This window comes from Typha latifolia, chromosome 5 (assembly GCF_019914945.1).
Source record: "Typha latifolia isolate L0001 chromosome 5, TyphaL0001v2, whole genome shotgun sequence".
Classification (NCBI taxonomy): Eukaryota; Viridiplantae; Streptophyta; class Magnoliopsida; order Poales; family Typhaceae; genus Typha; species Typha latifolia.
In genome coordinates this window covers 15,073,611-15,099,193 of record NC_133090.1, presented here as the reverse complement: position 1 = coordinate 15,099,193, position 25,583 = coordinate 15,073,611, and the positions used below count along the sequence as shown (strand labels likewise).

Genomic DNA, 25,583 nt, shown 5'->3' with positions numbered 1-25,583 from the left:
CCGGAAAGGTGAGCATAGCTTGGATCTCAGCCTAACTATGGGCCGGACCACCCTTACTTTCCACGTCAGCTGCCGGTTGCTGGAGCTGCGGCCGCTTCCTACGCCGAGCCTGACCACTCTTACCTGCCTCGACGAAGGTTCGAGTCTTTGGTATGTCCTATGCCTCCAGTAATGGTGGATGCTTCGGTATACTTGAGAAGTGATGCTTGCCATTACCTTTTCTTTTTGTTAATTAACTTGGGTGAGTGATGAATAGAACATGGGAGGTATATATAGGCATTAGTTCTGGTCTAACATGACTGGCTTTAGTAAATACTTTATGTTGCCCAGTCAATGAAGACGGCAGAGAATGAGGAGAGCTAAATTAGATGTTACTTGATATGTTACTGTAGGCCTAACATGACCAGAGCCATAGACTATAGAATGAGTCAAGAATACAATTATAAATATTTATTAGTAACGACAGGTGGATGAGCCTTACATTTAGACATTTAGTGCGTCGTTATCATTTTTGGTTTTCTCTTTTAACGTGAGGGTTTCTACAAGCGGTTGGTTATTTACACGTATATAAGATTTACTTTCCATCTAACTAATTAACTAACTAACTACCTTTTGCTCCTCGCTAATTTATGCTAATATATAATTTAGATTTCGTAGTCGGCCTAATTAAGAGCTACAGTTGACCCACTTCACTTCTCGGGCCATCCATTGTTAGTCTAAGGTGCATATGTGTCCATTAGCCGTTGATCTTAATTGAATCCCATCAGACGGTCGTCCAGCGTCGCTTCTTGTTGTGGCGTCGTTTAATCTTGGCCGTTAGCTTTCTTGCTCGATGAGAAGAGAGAAGGATAGAGGAGAGGAGAGAGGCGGCGGTGATGGTGGACGAGATCACGGAGCGGATCCGATCGGACGACAGGGAGGTCAGGATACAGGCGGCGGAGGAGATCTAACGGCTGGATAAGACGTCGGTGAAGCACCGGAGGATGCTCTCCTCGCGCTTCTTAATCTCGGCGTCAAGGACGAAAGGTGAGAACTTTGCAGTTATGACGCCCATCTAATCTGATATTGACATTCTTTGTAACAAAATAACGTTGTTTATTGCTTTTCTAGTAAGTTGGATTTGCTTCCGTTTCTAATTTTTTATGAGTTGATAGAGAATATTCATATTATTTTGGTTTTGATAAGCTGCATTACAGTGATTCAAGTGATAAACGATTGGTCTATAGAGTGTGATATGTTTCCGGATCCTGGTGCAAGCCAATAAGATTTGCGTGGGTGTATGAAAGTGGGATTGGAAGTCCATTTAATGGAGCTTCAACTTTTGGGGTTTATTCCATTGAAGTAAGCTTAAGCGTTAATTTAGTCTAACTGAGTTATGTTAACTTCAGTTGAGGAAAAGATATGAATTGTTACGAACAACTTGGTGTTTGAATGAGAATAATCCGGTCTCTGATGATCAAAAGATTTTAGTTTCGCAGTATGCTATAAACAGGAAAATTCCCATGTTGGTGAGGTGAGAATTTCGTTGCACCACTTATAGCAACATCCTTATCCATATGTCCGGGATGAATTGTCAAGAGGGACATCTACGCATGGTAGAAGATAGAAAATCTGTTGATAACTGAGGAAAGGAAGCAGGGTCATATTGGAACAGGTTGGAGAGAAGACTTAGGAGGCTCTTTATTCCTAAGTCAAATTAATACAGCATTACTAAACTTTGGTAGACTTGACTATTCTAAATTTCTAACACAAGAATTGACTTTACGGATTTCAAAAGGATTTTTATGCTCTAAATAAACAGTATTTCTGCTTCATAGTTGAAACTTTGCTCAAGTTGTAGGACAGAGATTATTTGTCAACCTTGTTAGGGATATTTTAAATAATTGAGCACATGAGAGACAGGGTCGGAATATTAAGAAGATATAGATGACATTGACAGAGCACAACTCATATGAAATGACAGTAGTACCATGGTGAAGAGATATTGTATTTGGTGGTAGAAGGACCGCACAAGGGTATATTTGTCATTTAAATTGTTTTTAGCAGTGGTTGATCTGTTTATAATTTTTGTATTTGGCTAATATCTTGAATACTTTTCATTTTATATAAATTCTTATAAGTTAGATAGATTGGACATTCTTTTTTAATTTTCACATTTTATGTATGATTGGTAGTATCTTGAAGAAGATACTTTTGCAGATTAAGCTCCTGTGAGTTTTATGAGTGATCCCATAGAAGAATTGAGTATCTTTCAGTGGGAGGCTTAGCAAAATTTTAATAGTTTATAAATGTGAAGATCACTTAAATCATAGTTCTAATAGAGGAGAAAGTGTATCCTATAAAGATCATCATTTTGGCCGCTTATTAGAATTTGGTGAAATTCAGAGTTAATGACTAACTTCTGTATTTGATGAAGTATCAATGCTATTTGGGAATTTCTGCAGCTGATGATGCTTCCTTGTACATCAAATATTTTTGGGGGTCAAATACAGATGTCACTGCTGCAGTGCTCCTTAAAGTCATCACCTAACTGATTGTACAAACTAGCAAGACTTCAGGGCATGATAAATTCTCTGAACTATCTGCTTTCTATCACTTTCTTGTGAAATTAACTAGTTCTGGAATATATCGGTTATTTTTGGTTATATATCTTCATGTATTGTGATAATTTCTACGAGCCATTTGCGAAAGAATCCTTACACTGCCACTGCCAAAAGTATTTACAACCCTTTTTGATACTTAAGAACTAAGTATTCCACGAATTAGGTGAAAGTAGTGGCATGATACAGTGAGGAATATGCACACATTTTATTCAGCCAAGTTTAAATTTTAAACTAGATTCTGTATTCAATACGAAAGTATGGGAGGAAGTTATTCTCTAATCCATGATAGAATAAGTTTCTTCAGCTGCTTATTATATTTGGCTCCTATGTTAACGGTAATTAATGCAATTGCAGAACAGCTGATTTTAGTTTGATGATCTGTGTCCAAATGAAAATGAAAAGGATGCTGATTCATCTCTATTGTTGCAATTTCAGGAAGAAGATCAGTATTCTGGATCCCGGAGCTTTGGAACAAATTATTACTTTTCTACAATAGGCAGATTAAGAACATGCTACCGCTGTGCTTCTCACTCTCACTGCTTCCTCCTTCAATAAATCAACCATCAGCAACTAAGGTGCCATCCCTCTCCTTGTGATGGCATTAAGAGATGGAAGCAAACAAGCTAAGGTTGATGCAGTCATGGCTTTATACAATCTACTAACACTTCCAGTTTAACTAAAGACCATCCTCTCATCAGAGCCTATCCCTCCCGTATTTGATTTACTTAAAAGCTGCAACAAAACCTCAAAAACAGCTGAGAAGAAGTGCAGTGCTCTCTTAGAATTGTTGCTCAGTTTTGATGAGAGGAGGAGGGCTTCTCTGATGGCAGAGGAACACGGAGTGCTCACAGTAGTTGAGATTCTTAAGGGAGTCTCTCTCTAAAGCAGAGAACATGCAACAGGAGCACCCTTTACAATGTGTGAGAGCGATCACAACAAATATTGAGAGGTTGTTCTGAAAGAAGGGCAATGCCTGGTCTACACAAGTTAACTGTTCGAGGGACCCAGAAATCTAGGTCTAGAGATGGTGTGCTCCTGCAGAGACTAAGGATGCCTACATACTCAATGCCAGACTTCCAGGGGAACTCTCTTGAAGACATTGTTAGCGACATTGTATCTCGGTTTGATCAGAATAGTTGTGCAGGAAAGACAAAGGAGATGCTGCATGAGATTGTGAAGTTCAGTATGGAGCAGAGCCTCAGGCATTTGCAGCAAAGGGCTTTAGTGTGCAGTCCAACTAAGAAGCCTCTAAAAAAAAATTTCCTTCCAGAATCCCCCTTCAAATCAGCTCAAGCATTACTTCTTCCTCCTACTTTTGAGCAAGGGAAGCAAATTGTATCGATAGAATAAAGATGTCAGTCCAGGCCATGGTGGCAACAAGTGACTAGTGAACTGTTAATATCTTAAACAACTGTGTTTGAGTTAAGAGTTCTCTTTCTGTTCGTAGTTGGCCGATTGCCAGTTGGGCACTATGATATGTAACATTAAACTTCGTTCCTCTTTTTTACTTGAAATCTTGTATCCTTGGCCATGTACTTTTGGTTTAATAAACAGAAGAATAAATTGAAGGTTTCCTTTTTCTTCTCTAGCTCGTACTAAGATCCATGTCTACAATTTGTAAGATCATATATGCTTGGGAAAAATAGTACAGTTTACTTAATTGAATAGGCTGTCAAAATGGTAGATGCTTTGATTTTGTTTAATTGCATATGCTTGTCAGATCATATGATACTGAAGAACCTTCATAAATGAAAGTATATAATTTTTCCTATAAAAAAAATTGGCACGTCAACAAGTACGAAATTCTGCTAGTAGATTTTTCTACAATTATTTGCCTTCTTCATCAAAAAATAAAAATAACAAAATAAAATTATTTGCCTTGCCAATATTATTTTCTGAGTGGTAATTAGAAGATTTCTTCCTCTTCCTCATTTAAAAATTAAAACAACAAAGTTATAAAAACGCGACTTAATCTCTCGTATAGGAACATTAATGCGAATAGAGAAAATTTAATTTTTCGAAATTAATAATTGATAATTTGAGCCACCGTTACCTAGATATCTCTCTATTGAAATATCTATTTGAAATAAATTTGCTTGCCGCCATTGGGGTTCAAATGGCACGTGTAAGCAAAACGGCTTAAAAGTTTAAAGAATCGCATCACTCCGACCGTAAACATACCCCTCCAACCGATTATCGAATCGAATTAATCTCCCATTAGGAGCTCGATACCGGGGGCTCAGAGTATTTTTATTCTCACTGAAGGTGACCAGAACATGGCAGAGAGGGACAAAGAAACGTTACCGCCTCTAGGTGGCACGTGTGAAGGATGACCACAAAAGAGCGGTATAAAGTACCCCTCTCCTCCTGCTCGCTATTCCTTCTCTCCCACCGCTCTAGCACGAATGCCAAGGCGATGATCTCTTCCGCGATCTCGTCTCCGATTTGGGCGTCTCCCTACGAACGCGCCGTCAACGGTCGTCCGATGACGACGATGGACGGCTACCGTCGCCTCGATGTCGCGAAGAAGTACGTGAGGCAGAGGAAGGTGGAAGAAGAAGATGAATTACCCAACGAAGAGGAAGAAGAAGATGAAGAGGAAGAGGAAGAGGAAGAGGAAGAGGAAGCAGCAAGGGAGACAACTACGAAGGAAGCGGTACCGTTTAAGGCGTGCGAGCTCTGCGGGACATCGACGACCCCTCTATGGAGGACCGGTCCCAATGGCCCCAAGGTTTATTATATATTTACCTCTGATTCTAAAAAACCATATCTCAAATTTTCTCTTCATCTACTGTTTCTTTTTCGGATAGTCTGTATGCAACGCATGCGGTATCAAGTACAGGAAGAGGAGGAGATCAGCAGAATGCCATGAAGAGTACGTTAACACGAAGCCCATTTCGAACCCTTCAAAGGTAGGGATCGAGGAGAGGTTGAAGGAGATGCAGAGAAAGAAGCAAGAGAGGATGCTGATGCTTGTGATTGAGCAAAGGAGGAAGAGAAAGGAGTGGAAGAAGGCGGCGGGGAAAGAAGAGGAAGCGGAGGCGGCTCTGCTATTGATGTCGCTTTCTTCTGGTATCCTTTTCCATTCTTAGCTCATACCGCTGCTTCTCCCCCCGCACCTCCTCCACCTCTCCAATTTTTGTCTTCTCTATCGCACGGTAACGGGTAAGGAGTACAGGAAGATTAGAATGTTTCCTTTTAGTAAGTTTTAATGTAATTAACCATATGAAAATTTTACTTTTATCAAGGGCTATAAATTATATAGAGAATTAATTAAAAATGAGTTTTTTTTATTCGTTATATACTGTAGCACAAATGTTCGTGAGCTTGTTAGGCTTTTTGGGCGAAGGAATTGGTCTATGTCTGTCTATTAATATTATGAGAGAAATAGTACACCAATCTTATAAAGAACCCTCATAACAATTTAGTAGTTAAAACTATCATATGAAGGAATAGTGGTCAGTGATTAAAGTTCCACCAGGCCTACATGTATTATTCTTCTCTCTCTAATGATAGCTTCATTAGAAAAAGTTGAACAAAGAAAAGTCGGCGGTCATATCTTATATAATTATTCGTATGATTTAGATAGTTTAGGCCGTGGAGAGATATCAAACTATCAGAGGCATTACTATATTACATTCCCTAAGCCTTCCAGCTAAGAAACTTCTTCAACATTTCTATCCAGTGTGGACACTTACGCCATTCATACTAATTAATTGCATGCCAAAGGATAAAGATGGACATTGCAAATAGTATTGTTTGGTGCTTTCATCTTTTAATTTTTATATTTTGACCATGACGATTCCTAAATCATCCAACCACCGGTTCACTTTTACTAGTTAATGGCGTGGCCCAAAAAGAAAATTAAACACTAATAATGCATCCCCTCTAATTGGAATCAAGCTAACCATCATGTTTAGCCCCTAGATATTTAGATAATAATTTGTTAATTATAGCGTACAAATTAAAGAGCAGAGAGAGAGAGAGAGAGAGAGAGAGAGAGAGAGAGTTAAAATGAATCATAGAAGTTATTTGCCATTTTGCAACTAGAAACAAACGAAGAACACATGGAAATTGAAGGGTTAAGAAATAAGAATCCATAGAGTAGAATTAAGCGAGATTAATCACCAAAAAACCACCAAGGCTATCAATCCACATACCATAACCGTCGGCAGCAACGTGACATAATGCCGGCAAGCACTCGACGGCCAGAAGTTAGGATCCAACGGGTACATATCCCCCGGTGTTCCGACGACGTACAAGTATGGCGCCGGCGGAGGCGGGGGGCAGTAAGAGACCCAAGGATTCTTCGGCGGCGGAGGGGACGGCGGCGGCGGAGGCGGCGGACTAACTTGACAACCACACGGAATACATCCACACTTGATCTCCGTGCCTGGTGTCGACGGCACCGCAGTATCGTGTCGCTCTACAGCCGCGTAGCAGACGATCGCTGACATCGCCGCCGCCACGGCGAATAAAACCGTCAACTTGAACGGCACCGACACTCCCATACTCTCCAATCTCGCAAATGGCACTCGATCGTTTTCTCACTAGCTTTGTTTTCTACTCTTGGTTTGGTCTCCTCCTCTTGTTCGGAGGAGGCTAAGCTTTAATTGGGTTTCAATGCCTGTAGATGGATTAGGAAGGGATACAACTAAGCGTTAGGTTTTGTTACTTAAAACTTTTTTTATCCTAGTAGTAACGTTTTGATGCATGGCATGCGTGGTTGCAAACTTGGGGTGACGTGTTATTACGGCCTTCTTCTTTTCTTCCATCTCTATAGCTTGTCGTGAAAGCGATGAGCATGTGGGTGCTCTAATTGCATGGACCCATGACTCAACCGTCCATGAGACCATCAAACATCTTAAGGGGTGGTTAGGTTGGCAATGCGAGCGTTGATATTTGATCATGTGCACCCAAGCTGTTATCTAGATTGCAAATTAATTAAAACTTTCATGGACAAAAAAGTATAGTTATATATAGACGCATCAAATTAATTGAAGTCTGGATTGCTTATTCTTTGATTCCTTTTAACAGTTGAGTCTTATAGTTGGTGGAAGATTCAACTACTCTTTAGCTAAAACGAGTATTTATCTTTTCGTTTTGTTAGGAAAGGAAAGAAAAGACGATTACATGTTTCTATGATTAATTATAAAGTAGAAGTAATAGGTCTGGAAATGATGCTAAGCAGAAGTCCATGCCAATACCCTCCAAATATTTTTAGTTGCAATAAGCATCAACTGGGATGCAGTGAAGTAGGTGAGGCTTGGGATTTTCCACATAAACAAATAACTGGAGTAAGAATATGGCAAGCAGAAGGAATCTAAATATAAAATGAATGCTTCACTCATACAACTCAAATATATTCTTCCCATAGTTCATGGAATCTCACCAGCATGAATTATAAGCAAAACAAGCACTGAGGAAGCCAATGAAACCATCATAGTCTCAAGTCTATTACACTAGCAGAAACTGCTGTCAAGTCAAAAGAAGCTAGAAGAGCTGAAATAAACATTACTACACTATAGAGATGCCTCAACCAAAGGGAGTCTTAAGCTGTCCAAAGGAACTGACTTCTCCTTGATCTCAGGACTTGAATCTGTCTTCTCTTTTGGCACTCCTGCCTTTTCCCGGAGTCTGTCAAGCTTCTCCTTAATTTTTCTCCTAGTCTCTGGTTTCACAGATCGAGCTTCAGCATGATCAGTAGGTACGAAGGTTGTCAGCAGGGTAGCTGACATGCATGACATCACATCTCTACGAGATATGTTTTCTATGAGTCTTGATTCTTGTATTTTCCTCCGTGACTGTATAAAAACTAAAAGCATGTTAGAAATAAGAAAAAGAGGCTAAATATGTTTCATATATATGGCAATCATGTTTTTCTTGGAAGTAAAGCTACATGGAGATAAAAATCTTTGCAACTAGGTGAAATTTCGCAAGAGATGGTAATGGAAGCTAGAGATTCAACAAGAAAGGAATGACAAAGAATTTGTACTGATGAACAGTTTCGAGATAAAGTGGAGTCAGGCAGCTAAGTTGTTCAAGAAGCCTCAAGATTCTCTAGTACCAATAGACTAGACAATGGAAAAGCTTAATGATTTGTTTGAATGTTTGAGAAGAAGACATCGACATTTCCTAAAAACGTCTGAATGAAGAAAATGTAGACAGCAGTGAAAAGAAACATTAAAGCAAGACATAACACTAAAAGAGTTCTTGCTTTAGATTAGAGATAACATTAGTTGTCACGAGCGAAATACATTCCCATTTTTGAATCATTGATTCCAAAAACTAACTAATTCATACCAAAATTTATTGGTCTAGAAAAAGTATACATGCATGTTTCATCCTTCTACGTTTTGGCATCTCATATTCTGAATTTGTCATCAGTACATCCTAGAGAAAATAAAAATAAAAATAAAGGATACAACAGAATCCACCATTTTAGCACAAAGATCTTAATAGCAATATTAAACAAGTAAAAGGTGGAGCGATGGATCACAAATACAAGCTTATAAAGACCACAACAAGATTGAGTAAATTTTGTGACGAGATGTTATCATCCATCGAACAATGGGTGTAAATTCCTCAAAAATTTCAGGAAGCCGTGGGCCGTTCAGTGAAACTCAACCCCAAAGACATTGGTGGTTGAGAAACTTACCTTCCACATTTCACAATAAGTATCTTCAATTATACAACCACAACAAGATCATTCTTTGAACTAGCATAAGACTTGGGACATCATACAGATTACTGAACTACAATCACAATGATAGTTTCTCTTTCATGAATACCTTCAACTTGCAAATGTTTAATCAATGTCGAAAATGATCAAACAACAGCAACACATATCATTCTGCATCTCTGTTTTCGATAGAAAAAACAGATGAGGTTTACTAGTTCCTTCTTAAACAGCAGATTCTGTTCCATTTCTTCAAAATTCTCCACCTAACATAAAAACTCTAAGCCAGAAAGGCACACTTGGTAGACCACAGTAGTTTATCTTTCTCTACTAAGGGAATTTCCAAGACATCGTATCATTTTAAAGATGCAATTTCCTTACCATCTTCTGCTACCAATGAAATATTTTCTTTTTGCAATCAAACGTATCAGAGAGGAAAAGAAGTACAGGTACTCAAGTTTACCACTTTATCTACTTGGTTCAATGGTCAAGTCAATCTAGTTTTCTTCAAGAACCCCAATTGCCTCAATTTGATATAATGAATTCTCAACCAAACTTCAAGACCTAACTTCCAACTTTCCCCAAATTAAGAGTCAACATCAAGAGATCTCCTTCCAGGCTTCCACCCTACCAGGCCTTTTATGCTCCAAATACCAATTTGAGAAATTTGGCAGCAAATATGGTAAAGATGGCCAATTTTAAATAGCAAGAAAGAAGATATCTTAGTGAACAACTATTGGGTACCTAAAGGAGATATCTTAGTGAATATCTGTTGGGTACCTGGAGATCTTTCTCCCTAATCGATACCACTTCCTGCCGCTTGATAACGGAGTTTTTTCCGGCAGTAAATTGCAGTGGTGGAGCCGCCATTAGAGAGGAAGACGCCATTGTCGGTTCTCAGAATCTCAAGTTTCTTGCGAATGTAGCACTACTTGGTGGACCTGCGTCCGAGTCAATTTTAAGACCCAGAAATCCGACCCGAATCTTACAAGACCCGCAACGATCCACTTAGTCGCGATCCACTTAGTCGTGTCTATGTTTGACTAAAAGATATGGGTCAATATTGTTGTCTAATATAAGATAAACTTGAAGGTTCAAGGAGATTATGTCCCAATGGGGAAATTTCAAAGTAAAAGCCTTCCTAGTTACTGAAGCAAATGAGTGTAGTTAGTGAAGACAAGACTTAAAAGAGAGGACGAAGACAAGACTTAAAAGAGAGGACTTTGACAAGGAAACGCGTAATTCTAAATATCTATGCTGCGATCCTCATCTCGTCTTCCTTTGAACCGGTCGTATAATTTACTACTCTCTTCTCATCTGCAACCCCGTGACATTGCCGTTTGCCTTTTGGAACCGGTCCAAACCTTTCCAAAGGTAAGAAGCCACATTCTAATATGAAACGATTAATATTGAAGAAAAAAAATCGATCCCTTGTACCATTTATCTCCTTCGTCGCTCCTATCCATTTATAAGAAACCTCTCCAAAGGGCAAAGGCCAATAAGCACGAACTAATTAAGTAGCGAATAGCGATCATGGCGATGGGCGATCTCTTCCACACAGTATCGGCCCTCCTCTCCACGTGCACGAGGCAGGTCTCACGTGCCACCAGGAGGCTCCGGGCCCATACGAGCCCGGCCAAGCTGGGCCTCGTCACGAAGAAGGCCGGCCTCTCCTTCATCATCCCCTTCGTCGGTGGCCGCGATAAGAAGCCCGATAAGCTATCGGATAGGAGTAAGAGCACCGATAACAACATCGATTTCGTGGAGGACGACGACGGTTTATGGCGGCACGCGATACTGATGGGGGAGAAATGCCAGCCGTTGGATTTCTCGGGAGTTATACACTACGATAGCTTCGGGCAAAAGCTCTCGGAGCTCCCCACGCCGCGGTCGCCGTTTCGGAGCCAGATGAGCTCCTTTGCTTATCATGCGCCCGATTCCAAGAAGGTGGCCGAGAATTTTTAAAGTTTGATCACAAAAATAAGTATGTATATAACTCGGTTTCGTCTGTTTGAGTGTGCTTGTACTTTGTGTGCTAGCTTATTGGATTCTTCTTATGTTCCTTCATATATTTGCTTAATTAATTGTAAGAAAATAGATGATCTTGATCGAAACTTTTGTTGTGAGATTGTGAGGAGTGTTCACTGAGTTGGTTAGATGGAGAAGAATAGGAGCTGAAGAGATAGGGTTTGTCTTAGTTGACCCTTTTTTTTCCTCCGGATCACCATCAGGAGAGTGCATTGTGACGTACGAGGCAGGCGCGAAGAAGTTTGCGTGCGGCTCTTTTGTTTCGCGGAACGTTGACTTTCAGCAGGTCAAGCTTCCATACTGTAGCGAGGGATAGATGATAAGAGATTGGAATGGAAGATTAGGAAGAACTACTAATAAGAGCAGCAAATCTTATTGGATACCAAGAGACAGTCGTTAGATAGATCCCGAAGTAAACGTAAAACAAATCCAAATAAATTATTCACCACCAAAACTTAGTACTTGCTTCCTAAGGCAAACGCACAACCACACGTTAAAACCCAAAAAAAAACTGCATCGGAAACATAACACTCGACCGCACGAGAGGCGAGAGCGGATTCGGATCTTACGCACCGGGCGCCGCATCCTTAACCCGGCTCTGCAAGTACCCGCCGTACTCCCTGGCGTAATCCTTGACGTGGCTCGCGGTGTCCGCGATCCGGCTCCGCGCGTAGTCGACCCGATCTGAACCCACCGGGTGCCGCCCGGTGAAGTACTTGTACATCCACGTGGCGCCCGCGAGCATCGCCACGCCGAACCCGCACATGGAGAGGAACCCGGCCACGGCCACGAACGCCACCGTCCCCACGGGCACCCAGATCGGGCTGGTCAGCAATAATATCGGGCCCAAGAAGATTAGAGCCATGACAGTACCCGTTATGGTCAAGCCCGTTAAGAGGAGGAGGATGGCGCCGGAGATCACTAGGGTGAGGAAGCCCACGACTTGAGTGGAGTTGGGGGCGTGCTCTTGGAGGCGGCGGAGGAGGCTCGAACCGGCGCTGGCCCTTCCGGATCTGGTCGACCGGATCGGGCCGGATTGACGATCCGCCATCTATACTGGTTTCAAGAGAGAGAGAGAGTGGTTTAGACCGTAGAGTGTAGAGTGTAGAGTGTAGACAGGAGAAGGGGAGGAAGGGGGGGAGGGTTAAAAGGGGTAGAGGTGAATGGGGATGGGATGACACGTGTGAGGCGAGTTCTATTTTAAGGGGCATGCAGGGGAACACGTGTGAGATTTGAGGGGGAGGGGATGACCTTTTCTTATGGGCTTTGGATTGGGGCTTTACGAGGTTCGAGATACTGATCGAGTCTCCTGAATGAGTTGGGCTGCAATCCGATTAGCTCGCTGGGTTAGCCAGACCGTATACTTCTATGGATTTTTTGGAGAGTAATGAGTAATCTTTTTCTTTTCTCTGATTACAGATTTACAGTTTGCCAAATAAGTAATATTTGCAGAGTGGTAATCAATTTATATTAAGTAACAGATTCACATAAAACTCTGTTTTGCTGACTCAATGCTATAAAACAATGTATAATTTAAATCCATCGATGAGTTAGAATCGTTATCTAGATACTCGAACTGTCATCTTGGAATCACAGTAACTGCTTAAAGAAAAAGAAAAGCTATTAAGAACCAAAAACATGTAACTTTGTATATTTAGGTACCTCTGGGATCACCAACGGTGAAACTTTGTCTGTATAAAATTACAGTTTACAATCCTCAAACCAGAAAGCAAGACAATTGAATACAAGTTTCGATCTTTCGAAACATTTAAATGCACAAGTAAAAGAAACTTGGTTTCCTTTCTGTAACATGATTAAACTTTGATCAGCGATTCATGTTGCCTATTCATCGATCTTGCTCGTCCCAGCCACCATTAGCATCTGGAACTATCTTTTACAAAAATCAAATCATGCCCAGATTTTATCAGGAATCAATCTATCTCGAACTTCTCCAATCATCAGGTCAGATAAGACTGAGCAGAAGATGACTATGTGTCTACGCACTGGACTTTTGAGCATCAGATGCTTGTGTGTTCATCCTGTTTCTTAATTCTTCAAAAGCTCGCATACTCTCCGCGTCAAATCCCCCAGCAAACTAGATACATTACAAGGTTAGTTTGTACGGAAGAAGATTTAAATTTGACAGAAGCTGCTGCTAAGTTCATTAGAGCTCTTACCTGATGAACCCGGAAGGCAAACCTCACTCCTTGGAGGAGCAAGAATTCCCTGTTGGGCTCTTTCTCGGTGCCGTTCAGAGCATCTAGCTCGGATGCAACTCTTTTCATGTACTTCCTGGCAAGCTGAACTGATGATAGTTTGATCTGCCACGTTCCAAAATTTATCTTTGATTAAGATTGTGTTTTTCCTTGTAGATGCATTAATGTTCTCTAGTTTCATTGTTTTTAGTCACTTAATGTATCAAATCAAGTAACTAAGATTCTGGAATCATGCATACCTTGCCCACAACACCTGAGTCTGACAACCAATCTACTGGAATTCCAAACTCCCTATACCGCGACGTAGCCATATCTCGAGTGCGTAGGAGTGCATAAACACTTTGTTCCACTCTGAAGAGAATGTTATATGGTTTAAATTCATTACAACATGCATAGCAACTCATCATATTTGTTACTTGCATAACAAATTATTTGCTGTTAGTGAGCGATACTACTCAGGTATCGGAGACTTACTTCTCAAGCAATGAATACATTTTCTTGAGGGCAGCTTCACATGGAAGTTTTGGATCATCAACGAAATTAGTAACTTGTTTCTCTAACTTCATCAGGTCTTGGAATTCGAAAGCTGCCTCTCTCAATGCATCAGCTTTACTCTCTGGCCAATCAAAGTGTTTAAGAACTGCTCGCTCGTCGACCTACAAAACGGAATTAAAGTGGGTAACAGAAGTACTAATGCAATTCTATACTATGCAATTTACTGCATTAATCATCCGAGAATGAAGATGAAAAAAGCAAAGACCACTCTGCAATTTGTCAGTGAGGCAAAAGTTTGGCTTGAAATGGTCCCAAACATTTGCTAGATTCAGTAAAAAATATGTCTTAACCAAAGTCAGTATATGTCAATCAACAAGTAGAGTGGTTAGAGATTGCTATCGTGGTTGCTCACCAAGAAGGAGAGTTCTTCATCTAGCCAATTGACGAATGCAAGGAGTTCTTCAATATTCATAAAAGATGCTGCTCGGACCTCGGTGGCCAAGGACTGGACAAAATCACCTTGTGTCTCCACATCAGCTTTCACCTGAATTAGAGCCAGTTTAGCAAATTGTCAACAAGTTTGAGACTCTACTATTGGATTCAATATGTGCATGGAGTATACATACAGCTAAGAGGAATGTCGATCGGTTTTCGATCTCTCCGATCATGTTGCTTCTAGCATTTGAAGCACTGGATGCTGTAGAGGCCAGAGAAGAAGTGTCCTTCTTTGCTTCACGCTTCATCAGAGTCTGATAGAATTCAACCAGCTCGGGGGCCCGATGTACTTTGTCACCACCAGAAGGACCTTTCAGTAGACCGCCAGGAGGCGGAGGGGGACGAGGCGGTCCGCCAGACATCCCAGGTGGCGGTGGGGGTGGAGGAGCACCTGGGGGCAAAGGCGGACGTGGAGATGGCGATGGAGTACTTGGAGAAGTAGTAGCACCACCTGATGACTTAGGGGGTGGCCTAGGCACTCTTGGTTCTCTCTTCTCAATATTTGCAAGCTTAATCTTGCTGATCACAGGGTTCTCAATCTTGCCTTCGCCAGTCTGGTCGTTAGAACTAGCACTGGCTATGGGAGTTTTCTCCTTAATCTGAGAAAGCTTTGGAGGCAGCACAAGAGGTTTCAGATCTCTTTCTTTGGCTTTAGCATCAAAACTTGAACTAAAACCTGAGCCATCACCAAATCTTTCTGCTCTAGCTTGCTCTGCCTTCTCTTTGATGGTCTTCTCCCTTTCTAATGCTAGTTTGTGTCTGTCCTTGAATGCAGGATACTTGTCATCAGCAACACCTACCACCGATCTCGACATCAGCTGGAAAGAAGCAGAAACACTGTTCGGTTGCTCTCCTGGTGATGACTGTGTTTTTATGCGTGGAAGATTAGCTTCTTCAAAGAGGTCATCTGAATCTTGCTCTTTCTTACCAAATGTAGTGATGGCAACACCATCTCCGGCATTTCTAAGCATTAAAGCTTCCAATGGACCCTTTGGCCTATGGCTGGTACTAGTCCTCATCGGCGAGCTACTGCCAATAGACCGCGCCGGTGAAGCCAACGCACTAGTATCATCCCTGCTCCTTCCCCACTTCTTGAGTTTTTGAATTAGATTTGGTTTCTTGCTTAGAAAACTGTATCTACTCGAAGAGCTGTCGATGGAAGCATTGTCGAAATCTTCGCTTCCTGGTGATGAAGGCAGTGATGAGACACTCTCAAGATCTGTGTCACCTTGTCCACGTTCAGATCCTGCATACTCTAGCATCAGTTGCTTAGCTTTCTCCTGAGACTTGGGGCTCAAATTCTTGCTCAGATCTCGAGCCGAGGTTCTTCCTGATGGTGTTTGATGATTGCGAAGTTCGTATCTCAAGCACGCGTTAACCCAACGAAGGTATACCAACTCCTCCACTTCACTGAACCTATTCATCTGCAGGCCTTCCACTTGCTTGGAGAGGTCCTCATTGGCAATCCTCAAGTTACCAATCTCCTCCCATGACTTCGCAACAATATCAGTCTGCATCATGAGAACAATATGCCACTAAATATTTATCCTCTATGATACAACTCCATATATTTACGTTTTCTTTATTCTTGTTGCATTCAATAAGCCAAAATTGTACTATTTGCAATGTGCTTTCTTATTGATTACATGGTTTCATGCCTCTCTTTTTTTAAGTTTGGTATTTTGTTCTGTAACCACCTCTATGTGAATTACTGACATAAAAGATGCAACATTTTTAATCAGCAATCACAAAAGTAGTATGCAAGGGGAAAGGTAGAGATTGTCAAGTTGTGCTTTAAGGTACTATTTCTCCACTACATTTGTCTTGCATAAAGCTGAAAGGATAATGCAGTAAGTCCAATCTCTATGATTGCTGTAAACCACAGCCACAAATTTTGTTCTATAATTGTGGAAGATAGAGACAAAATCACAAAACTGAGAAGCTGGGCCTTAAAAATATCACGTCAAAGAGATTGCTGCAAAGAAATCCTAATTAGACTATAAATTTCATCAATAAGTGAAGTAAACTATTTATCTTCGTGCTTCATTTGCATTTTAAGCTAAACCTATTTGCAAATCAGTTTCATTTTTATGCAGTTTGCAAAGAAACCCTCTTAGAGATATTGAGACAGAAGAATCATGAACCACTTAGCTGTGTATTCTTAGAAGAGTAGAATGGTCCCAATTGCATACAACCAAACAAAAACTCACATACCTCTGTCATATTGGAGAGAGATGCTACTCTGGATTCAGCTGTGGCCAATTTTACCATCAGCTCCCTCTTCTCATGCTGCAGCTCCTTGTTCTTCCTCCTCAGCTCCACCACCTCCACTTCCAGTTCCTTCAAAGATTTAAGCTTCTTCTCCACCTCTGCATCTCTCTTTGAGACCTCCTCCTCCTTCACCTGGAGACCAGTGACGTGCTGCTTCAATAGCAAAAGTTGTCCCTTGGTCTGGTTAGCCTCAATCTGGATCTGCCTTTGGAGATCCCTGAGCTTATTTCTTGCTATCTCTAAGTCTTTCTTCGCCGTAACACCCTGCGCGACTTCCTCTTGGAGCTTCTTCCTTTCTGCTTGCAGAGAGTTGATTGTAATGTTGAGCATATCAATCTCTACTGTCTTGATCTTTAGCTGCTTTTGTAGCTCTGTTATGTCTGACTCCTGCTCCTTTAGCCCATAGTACTCGAGTAATTCGCCTTCGAGCTTCACCTCCCTCTCTTCCAGCTCCTTGACTAGATTCCGTAGCCTCTCTAATTCAGACGCATTGTGAGCCATGTTGATATCGTACTGCGATTTATCTTTGACATCAAACTTATCATTTGGTACTGGAAACTCCATCTCTCCAGAGAGGAGACTTTCGAATTCCGGTAGCATCTCATCGTCGTCGATGAAGGCAGGAGCAGATTTGCCCTGAGGTGGGCTAATCACGCTGCTAATTCTCTTAACTTTCTCTTCTTCTTCTTCTTCTTCTTCTTCTTCTTCCTCCTGCAAAGGTCGAAAGCAAAGAGATGAAGGCCATGACTAGTAAAAGTGATAAAAGGAGGCATAATATCTACATACATGGTCGTGTTCCTTAACATCATAATCTTCGACCTGCTCTCTTTGCTTTTCTTCATCCAATTCAAGCTTTCTGATTCTTTCGCCATCTTCTGCACTCAAATTTTCACCACAATTACATCAAAATATCAAAACCACATCAGATTCTTCTTCCTTTCTTCTAAATAAATTCTCTGTTACATAGACAAAGAAAGGAATAAAGAGTTACCTGAAGGCCTTACGCGAGGTGGTCTTCCAGAGTTAGCTTGCTTAACTGCATAGGCTGCGACGGAGGCCGCAACCAGTAAGCTTAATCTAACAATCATGAAGAGATGTTTGCCCAAAATTTTCCTTCTCTCATCACTCCCCTCACTGCTCCAATATCCAAGAAGATATACTAATTAATCCATCTCATCAAGCCATACTAATATATATCTGTTACAAATTCTCTGCAGTAGAGGTATAGTTTAAGATGAGTGGAAGACTAGAACTCTTCTAGTTGGTATAGGAGAGCACCATCAGAATATGTGGTTGGCTTTCTTCATCTAGTTTTACTGCATGGCTCTCTCTCTCTCTATCTATCTATTTAGTCTACAGAAGCAAACCTAAGAAACTGACAAACTTTTTATCTTCTGAAGGAAAAATAGGTAAAGCTCTCCCTGGCTGCCTACCAAAGCAATTTCCTGACCACATGAATGGGTGGTAGTTTAGTGACTATTTATGCTAGAAAGTGAGGTCTGTCATTTAATTCTTAGCCATTTGCTTATTGGATAGGAGGGATTGGAAGGTCCAACCAATTCAAGAGAAGTAAGAAGACTGCAAATCCTGAGGGGATTGATGAGTTAGGGACCCACCATGGCCATGTAGGACAGCAATGTTGTGGTCAATCCTCTGCCCTCTGGGGATTAGGCAGTCACTTGAGATCGCCCTATCTTTAGAGGACTAGCCCTTCACTTGTCTGTTTGTTAGAAGGAAAATTTGTTAATACTAGGATTGCTCTCTGTCTGAGTTCGCATATGTGAAGTCAATTCCTACATAGATTTAAAAGATCTATGCTAAATTGGTAATGGATCATAATATGCTATTTTTGTTGTAATTTCACCAATTGTTAGATCAATTCATTTATAATTTAACCTCTCCTCCCACACTGCTGCTCCTCTTTCGCCTCCCTCTCCCTCTTCCTCTTCCTCTTCCTCTTCCTCTTCCTCTTCCGCGTCTTCTCCTCCCCGGTTTTGGGTCCGAGTTTCCTACTCGGAGACCTAGCCCAAGTTCGACCACAGACCGAAGGGCCTTCGTTTCGGCGCGGGCCAGACATAGGCCAGAAGTTTACCCGAACTCCACCCGGCCCAAGTCAACCCATCTTATTGATTCTTTTTCTTTTCCAATCTACTATAAAGTGAAGTCGGTCATGAAGAGGGAAAGTAGGGAATGGACGGGAAACGTTGACGACTTCAAAACGGTGTGCCGATTCTTTTAAAAATTTAGCACTTCATTGCTTTCCCTGTACGAACATGAATTGAACCTGACCTAAACGGCTAAAACTCCCCCCCCCCACCCACTTCGAGTAATCGCATTCGCACCTCCCTCCCTGTATAAATAATTCCTTAAGCCCTCTATTTCAAGGATCTCCACCGCGGTCTGAGCAGGAATGGCGGATTTCCAGACTTCTACTCATCGGGAGAGGTGGATTTTTACCCCTCAGGAACTGGTAATCCCTTCACTTCACTCCTCTTTCTCCTCCCATACCGATCGGCCGAGTTTGATTCGAGAAATTGGAAAAAAGAGAAAGAAAATTTGAATATTTCCAACCGAGATAGCCTCTGGCGGTCAAAAATTACCTTCAAGTCGAGTTCGTTAGGAGAATCCCCTAGGTTAATGGCGTTATAATTATATTGCCGTTAGGTCTATGCGGACTACTACTATTTCTAAGAGGACTTCTATTTACCTTTGATCCTTGTGGCTTGATGTTTTTCCTTTTTTAATTTACGTCTCCTAAATCTAAGTTTAGCTCAAAAGGGTTGATCGATTGAGCACATCTTTTATCTGCAGTTGGCGAAGCATGAAGCTGCAAACCAAAGAGCTGTGAAAATGCTCGAACAGGTTGGATTCACTTTAGCGGACACCTTTCTTGAGTTTTTATACTCTTCAGCTTTATAACTTTACACTTGGAGGAAGTAGCCATGTTTCTGCTTCTTTGGAAGATTTGTTAATTGCATCTTTCTATCACTTGATCTGATTTGCCTCTTTCTAAAGTATGGCGTGACACGTTTGGAAGTAGATGTTGATGGGTCACTGACGTATCCTGAACCTCTATTTGATCAAAAAGACAATGGTAGGTTTCCTCTTTTTTCTTGCTTGGTAATAAATTGTTCCCTGATATGAATGCTGATATTGTCTCTTGTATCTTTATTTACTTTTGTGAATTATTTTAATTGACATTCAACTTTCATATTTGCTCAGCTGAACGACATTCTGTTGCAAAGCCTCTTAATTGTGAAGAGGAGCAACTTATGCGGGTATTTTATGAGCAAAAAATACAAGAAGTTTGTTCAGCATTCAAATTCCCTCATAAAATCCAGGTAGAATAGATTTCTCGTGTAGCTAATCTTTATGCTTGGGTGCAGAACTGCCTTGACAATTTAGTTTGTTTTATGCAGGCAACAGCAATGATGTACTTCAAAAGATTTTATTTGCAATGGTCTGTAATGGAGCATCATCCGAAGCATATAATGTAAGTCATCACATCAGGTAATAGTTGTGGTTATAAATTATAATGTTATGAGTTTCAACTGAAGTCATTATAGGCTATTGAAACTTTGTGGTTCCTAATCCTTTATGGCAGATGTCTTTCTTTACCTCTATATATTATTTTCCCTTGTTGTACTCCTACCCTTCAGTTTCACAGAAGTCTTCACAGCCTATCCTTAAAATATGAACCTTTGTGTTCAATATATTTCATTATTTTGTATATACTCAGAGGATTCCCTCTGTCTTTACAGGTTAACATGTATATATGCTTCATGCAAAGTAGAAGAAAATCATGTTTCTGCTGAGGAACTTGGTAAGGGTATTCAGCAAGATCATCAGATGATTCTCAATAATGAGATGATTGTTCTTCAGGTAAGCTTTTCCACGTTATATCCTTCATTCCCCCCTCTAGTTTGCCTTCTTCTAAAATGCCCTTTTATCTTCAGAGTTTAGATTTTGATCTAATCATTTATGCACCTTATCGATCTGTTGAAGGCTTTCTGGAGGACATTGAGGTAATTCATATCTAATCCATGCCTTTTGTTCAAAGTGAGCAAAGAAGCACTATGCTTGATATAGTTATCTGGTTTCTTTTTTCCACCTTTTGAGTAGGAACAGATGTTTGTGAAACATTTATAATCTAACTTTATGTTTTGGTTGTCTAGGAGTCCTTCCAAACAATGAATGATGCACAAGAAAAGTTCAAGGTACGTGCTGCTTTTAGTTCCATAATGTCAGCAGCTCTTTGATATTGCGAACTCTACTGTGCCTGCTTCTACTATTAAGATATATGGTGTGACTACATGTTGGTGTTGAAGCCTTAGTGCCTTGCGCCTCACTCAATGAAGCACCGACACCTCTCCCAGGAAGAGGTGTCCGTGTCCGACACGTGTCGGGCATGGACACGCGTCGGACACGCATGGGACACGTGTCCGACACGTGTCCAGAGTTTCCTAAAAAAAAAAAAAAAAAAGAAAGAAAATCGGACACTGTTGGGACACGGGCGGGGACACGGGCGGTATTTTAGATATTGTTTAACGGGTCGGGTCGGGGTTCGATCGAATGTTATCAACCCGGATCCAAACCCGATAATAAACCTTACCTTCACTGTTGAGCGATCGAAGCCCTAAAACCCTCGGCGGCTACCGAGCGACGCGACGAGTGCGCGGCCGACGGAGCGAGTGCGACGGCCGACGGAGCGAGTGCGGGCGCGAGTGCGGCGAGCTGAGTACGGCGAGGACGCAGGTTCTTCTCTCTCCCTGTCTCTGTCTCTCTCTCTCTCTCTCCGTCTCTTCCTCACTCCCGCCCTCCATTGCCTCCCTGTCTCTGTCTCTCTCTCCCTGTATCTTCCTCCCTCCCTTTCTCTCTCTCACATTCTCTGTCTCTTCCTCCCTCCCTCTCTCTCTCTCGCTCTCTCGCTGTCTCACTCTCTCGATGTCTCACTCTCTCACATTTTCTGTCTCTCCCTCCCTGTCTCTGTCTCTCTCCCCGTATCTTCCTCCCTCTCTCATTCTTTGTCTCTCTCTCTCTCGCCGTCTCACTCTCTCTCTGTCTCTCTCTGTCTCTTCCTCCTTCTCTCCCAATCTCTCATTCTCGCTCTCTCTCGCTGTCTCACTCCACGCTCTCATTCTCTCTGTCTCACTGTCTCTCTCTCTCTCATTCTCTCTCTGTCTCACTGTCTCTCTCTCTCTCATTCTCTCTCTGTCTCACTGTCTCTCTCTCTCTCTCATTCTCTCTCGCTCTCACTGTCTCTCCCTCCCTCTCTCTGTCTCACTGTCTCTCTCTCTCATTCTCTCTGTCTCACTGTCTCTCTCTCTCATTCTCTCTCTCTCTCTCACCTCTCTCTCTCATTCTCTCTCTCGTCTCACCGTCTCTCTCTCTCTCTCTCTCATTCTCTCTCTCTCTCCCACATCTCTCTCTCTCTCTCATTCTCTCTCGCTCTCACTTTGTCTCTTCCTCCCTCAATCTCTCATTCTCTCGTCTCCCTTTGTCTCTCTCTCTCTTCTCTCTCTCATTCTCTCTCGTCTCTCTCGTCTCTCTCTCTCTCTTCTCTCTCACCGCTCTCTCGTTATTAAATTGTTAAATTATATTAAAGCTTCTTTAATCTCTGTCTATTAAATTGTTAATCTGCTAAATGCTAATACATATCTCTTTACTAATGTAGTTTTATTGCGATTGAAGAAAAATGAATACTGAAAATAATTCTGATTCTAGTCAAAATACTGTATCGTCTGTGGATGATAATGCTCCCTTGTGGAGATATGTTACTAAGATGGAGAAATTGGGAGAAGGTGGAGGATATGTTACTTCTTAGTTCTTATAGCTTGATGTATGTTTAACACTACTAGATTACAAATTTTTACTTTAGATAATTTTTTATTTTATTTATTTATTTATTTATTTCGCCGTGTCCTATGCCGTGTCCGTGTCCTATATTTTCAAAATTTGCCGTGTCGCCGTGTCCGTATCGTGTCGTGTCCGTGTCCCGTGTCCGTGTCCGTGCTTCATTGGCCTCACTTCTAGTTGGTGAACATGAGCTATATGAGACTATAGTCGTGAATCTAATCCAGTTAATCTTTTTGTCGGGATTGAGTGAACCTTATAAATCTGTTTATTTATTGGGTTGCAGTTTTTTTCCTTGTCTTTGATTTTCAATCTTCTCTTTCACATCTTGGTCCTGGTTTTTAGTTTCAAGTAAGATATATTGAAATGATTTGGTTCTTACTATATTTTTAGAAACAATATTGTTTTGTTTTTTTCTTCCATAGTGATGCTAGACTTCCATGTCTTTGATTTTCAATCTTCTCTTTCACATCTTGGTCATTAGTGGTTTTTAGTTTCAAGTCTTTAATATATTGAAATGATTTGGTTCTTACTATGTTTCTAGAAACAATATTGTTTTGTTTTTTTTCCTTCCATAGTGATGCTAGACTTCCATGTCTTTGATACTCTGTTTCAAGAGAATATGCAATAGCTTGCTCATTCACTGTTCTCCCTGTTTCATGCAACTTCATCAGCTTCCTATAAGCTATCAAGAAACCAAATTCCGTACTGAAGCTTAAATTTCCAAATTTCTCTTTACATTTGGGCCTTACTTGCATTGCTACATAATATAAATATTTGGGGAAGAGAATGAGCTCTTTTGGGAGTAATTGAAGAAAACATGCAAACCCACTTTTAAGACCATGATCTGCTGCAATCATCAAATAGGAATATCCTATCCATGAGATTGTTAACAATTACAGATAGTTAGCATACATTGGTGATTCTAGCATATCTGAGACTAGTTTCATGTGCAATATGTACATTAAATTTAAGACTGTTACTTATTTTATAGGGCTACAGGCATCAACTTTTCTTTCTTAATGTTCTTTGTTGACCCAATCACTATTATAGGATATGCGAGAAACTGCTATATCGGAGGTAGACAAAATATTGCTGACTGATGCACCTCTTCTCTACCCACCTGGGCAGGTAAATTCCGATCAATATAATTAGCAGATAAATCGTATTCCTAGAGACTAGATTTGAGTTTAATTTGTCACAGCTCCTTTCTTCGTTAATCTGTTACACATATGTGTTACTAATGCTAGTGATGACTGAATTTCAAATTACTGGGTTCGTAGTGATTGAACTTGTAAGGAAATGTTTTGATTGTATATTGATGTCTTATCATAACAAACATTTGTGGAGGAATTTGTATTTGAAAATATTCAAGCTATCTCTATCGTTGACTCAATATTAATTTCTAAGTTCTCTGCCTCATCAATTTAAGTTGTGCAGTTGGCATTGGCTGCTCTGCGAAGGTCAAATGAGGTACACAGAGTTCTCGATTTTGAAAGGTTTTGAAGCTTTTCTTTTTCCTATTATTATTCTTTGTCAACCTGCTTTAGCTCTACCTTTCCGAGTCTTTCTTGGCCTTTCAATTTCATATGAACTGTATAAACTTATGCAGGTACTTAGATGGCATATTTTCACGCCAACGTTCTGATCACTCTATCTCACAGCTTGCTGAGTCAATGAGGACCATTGATTTTTTGGTAAGCACTAGTTGCTGTGTTGCCTATTTGGTGATGTAATTCAACATTTCAAAAGTCTTCTGACAATGATGGTTCACATGATTTCACAGTATGATACCTGATCTTGTGGAAACTCAAATGAGTTAGTAAACTTAAATTTAGCTTCATTTGGTGTTGAACAGCTTAATTTCTTTGGGTGAAGAACCTCATGTTCTAGATATGGACAGTTAATGTGGCATTCATCTATGAACAGTAGCAAATGGAACAGCTTAGCAGTCTGAACATTAAAGAACCTCTGAATAAGTGATTGTTATCAATTAATCTGCATATTGCTGTTTCTTAGAATCATTCAACAGCTTTTTGCAAAGATATATGGTTAACCTGCCTTCAGCTTCAATACCCCCACCCAGATGAGACCTCTTTATGCAGTTCTACCCTTTGGCAAGCACTGATCCACACACAACAAATATGGAAGAAGACTCTTTAATGGGCCATTTTCTGACCACATTCTCGGGATACTATGTTGTATCGGTTTTACTGGTTCTCTTTGTATTAACCACCTTACCTTTGATTTTCATTGCAGGTTGGGAATCTCAAAATACCGACGACAAAGGACATGAGGCATATCGACCGAAAATTGAAGAATTGTTGGGATCCAAGCTCACAGGACGAGTAATTATTTTCTGTACCAGGTTATCTTTCATCTCTCCCCATGCCTTATTCATGTATATTTTCTTCTTATGTCATCCTGCAGAAACAAGAAAAAAGAGAAGAGATCGAAACACAAATCGAAAAGGACAGCGAGTGAGATGCAAGAAGCAGCACTTTAAGCGAATGCCCCTTTTGTTATATGGAACTTAACCAAACTCTCTCTGTTTGGTATTCTTCCCTTATAATTTATGCTTTTACCTTCTTAGTTAGGGAAGTCTAGTCTCCATGGGAGGATCAGTGAAAAAGTTTGGGTGGCATTAGAGAGGGCAAGCGAGGAAATATTACTATATGATGTGTGTCTGGACAATACTATTTATAATCTTTTGTAAACCAGTTATTATTCTCGGAAATACTCGTTCATATATTCTTATGGCATCTCCCAATGTATATTTCTTTTATCTCTGCTACATGTACTATAAGATGCTCTTTATTTAGATGCAATCGAGCTGAGAGTAAGATGTAATTTGAGGGTTGTAATTCTAACGATGTTTCTTTCAAGGATTTACCTTCAATTCTAAGAGCTGTTGTCCAAGCCAAGCTGGAAGGACGAAAATTT

The 25,583-nt window shown here is 40.8% G+C and overlaps 5 protein-coding genes and 1 pseudogene across 9 annotated transcripts; 3 read left to right on the top strand and 3 right to left on the bottom strand.

Annotated features, from left to right (window-relative positions):
* The first annotated feature begins 37 nt into the window (after positions 1-37).
* LOC140789185 (U-box domain-containing protein 45-like) lies at positions 38-4,191 on the top strand (annotated as a pseudogene).
* A 794-nt stretch (positions 4,192-4,985) lies between these two features.
* LOC140789835 (uncharacterized) lies at positions 4,986-5,896 on the top strand. The gene is made up of 2 exons (XM_073139686.1): positions 4,986-5,334; positions 5,414-5,896. The coding sequence occupies exons 1-2, from the start codon at positions 5,020-5,022 to the stop codon at positions 5,693-5,695; spliced, it is 597 nt and encodes a 198-aa protein (XP_072995787.1). The 5' UTR covers positions 4,986-5,019; the 3' UTR covers positions 5,696-5,896.
* A 2,013-nt stretch (positions 5,897-7,909) lies between these two features.
* On the bottom strand, positions 7,910-10,242 carry LOC140788146 (uncharacterized). The gene is made up of 2 exons (XM_073137280.1): positions 10,063-10,242; positions 7,910-8,407 (listed from the first exon to the last, which is right to left on the bottom strand). Exons 1-2 carry the CDS (start codon positions 10,168-10,170, stop codon positions 8,126-8,128), a joined length of 390 nt encoding a protein of 129 aa, XP_072993381.1. The 5' UTR covers positions 10,171-10,242; the 3' UTR covers positions 7,910-8,125.
* Positions 10,243-11,664: 1,422 nt separating this feature from the next.
* LOC140789235 (oleosin-like) lies at positions 11,665-12,464 on the bottom strand. Its single transcript, XM_073138843.1, has one exon. It carries the CDS (start codon positions 12,359-12,361, stop codon positions 11,876-11,878), a length of 486 nt encoding a protein of 161 aa, XP_072994944.1. The 5' UTR covers positions 12,362-12,464; the 3' UTR covers positions 11,665-11,875.
* Positions 12,465-12,933: 469 nt separating this feature from the next.
* Positions 12,934-18,012, bottom strand: LOC140788651 (protein CHUP1, chloroplastic). 4 transcript variants are annotated; one of them, XM_073138004.1, is made up of 9 exons: positions 17,779-18,012; positions 17,574-17,662; positions 16,731-17,498; positions 14,648-16,027; positions 14,434-14,565; positions 14,001-14,182; positions 13,766-13,877; positions 13,488-13,631; positions 12,934-13,405 (listed from the first exon to the last, which is right to left on the bottom strand). In XM_073138004.1, exons 1-9 carry the CDS (start codon positions 17,873-17,875, stop codon positions 13,307-13,309), a joined length of 3,003 nt encoding a protein of 1,000 aa, XP_072994105.1. In that variant the 5' UTR covers positions 17,876-18,012; the 3' UTR covers positions 12,934-13,306. The 4 variants fall into 4 exon arrangements, with proteins under 4 accessions (XP_072994105.1, XP_072994106.1, XP_072994107.1 ...); XM_073138005.1 differs by having other exon boundaries at positions 16,731-17,495; XM_073138006.1 differs by having other exon boundaries at positions 17,574-17,659.
* Positions 18,013-19,052: 1,040 nt separating this feature from the next.
* On the top strand, positions 19,053-25,377 carry LOC140788652 (cyclin-H1-1). 2 transcript variants are annotated; one of them, XM_073138008.1, is made up of 13 exons: positions 19,053-19,257; positions 19,599-19,649; positions 19,803-19,881; positions 20,010-20,128; positions 20,207-20,280; positions 20,549-20,669; positions 20,744-20,812; positions 20,963-21,004; positions 23,694-23,771; positions 24,081-24,139; positions 24,253-24,337; positions 24,900-24,988; positions 25,071-25,377. In XM_073138008.1, the coding sequence occupies exons 1-13, from the start codon at positions 19,198-19,200 to the stop codon at positions 25,144-25,146; spliced, it is 1,002 nt and encodes a 333-aa protein (XP_072994109.1). In that variant the 5' UTR covers positions 19,053-19,197; the 3' UTR covers positions 25,147-25,377. The 2 variants fall into 2 exon arrangements, with proteins under 2 accessions (XP_072994109.1, XP_072994110.1); XM_073138009.1 differs by lacking the exon at positions 20,744-20,812 and having other exon boundaries at positions 19,108-19,257.
* The last annotated feature ends 206 nt before the right edge of the window (positions 25,378-25,583 follow it).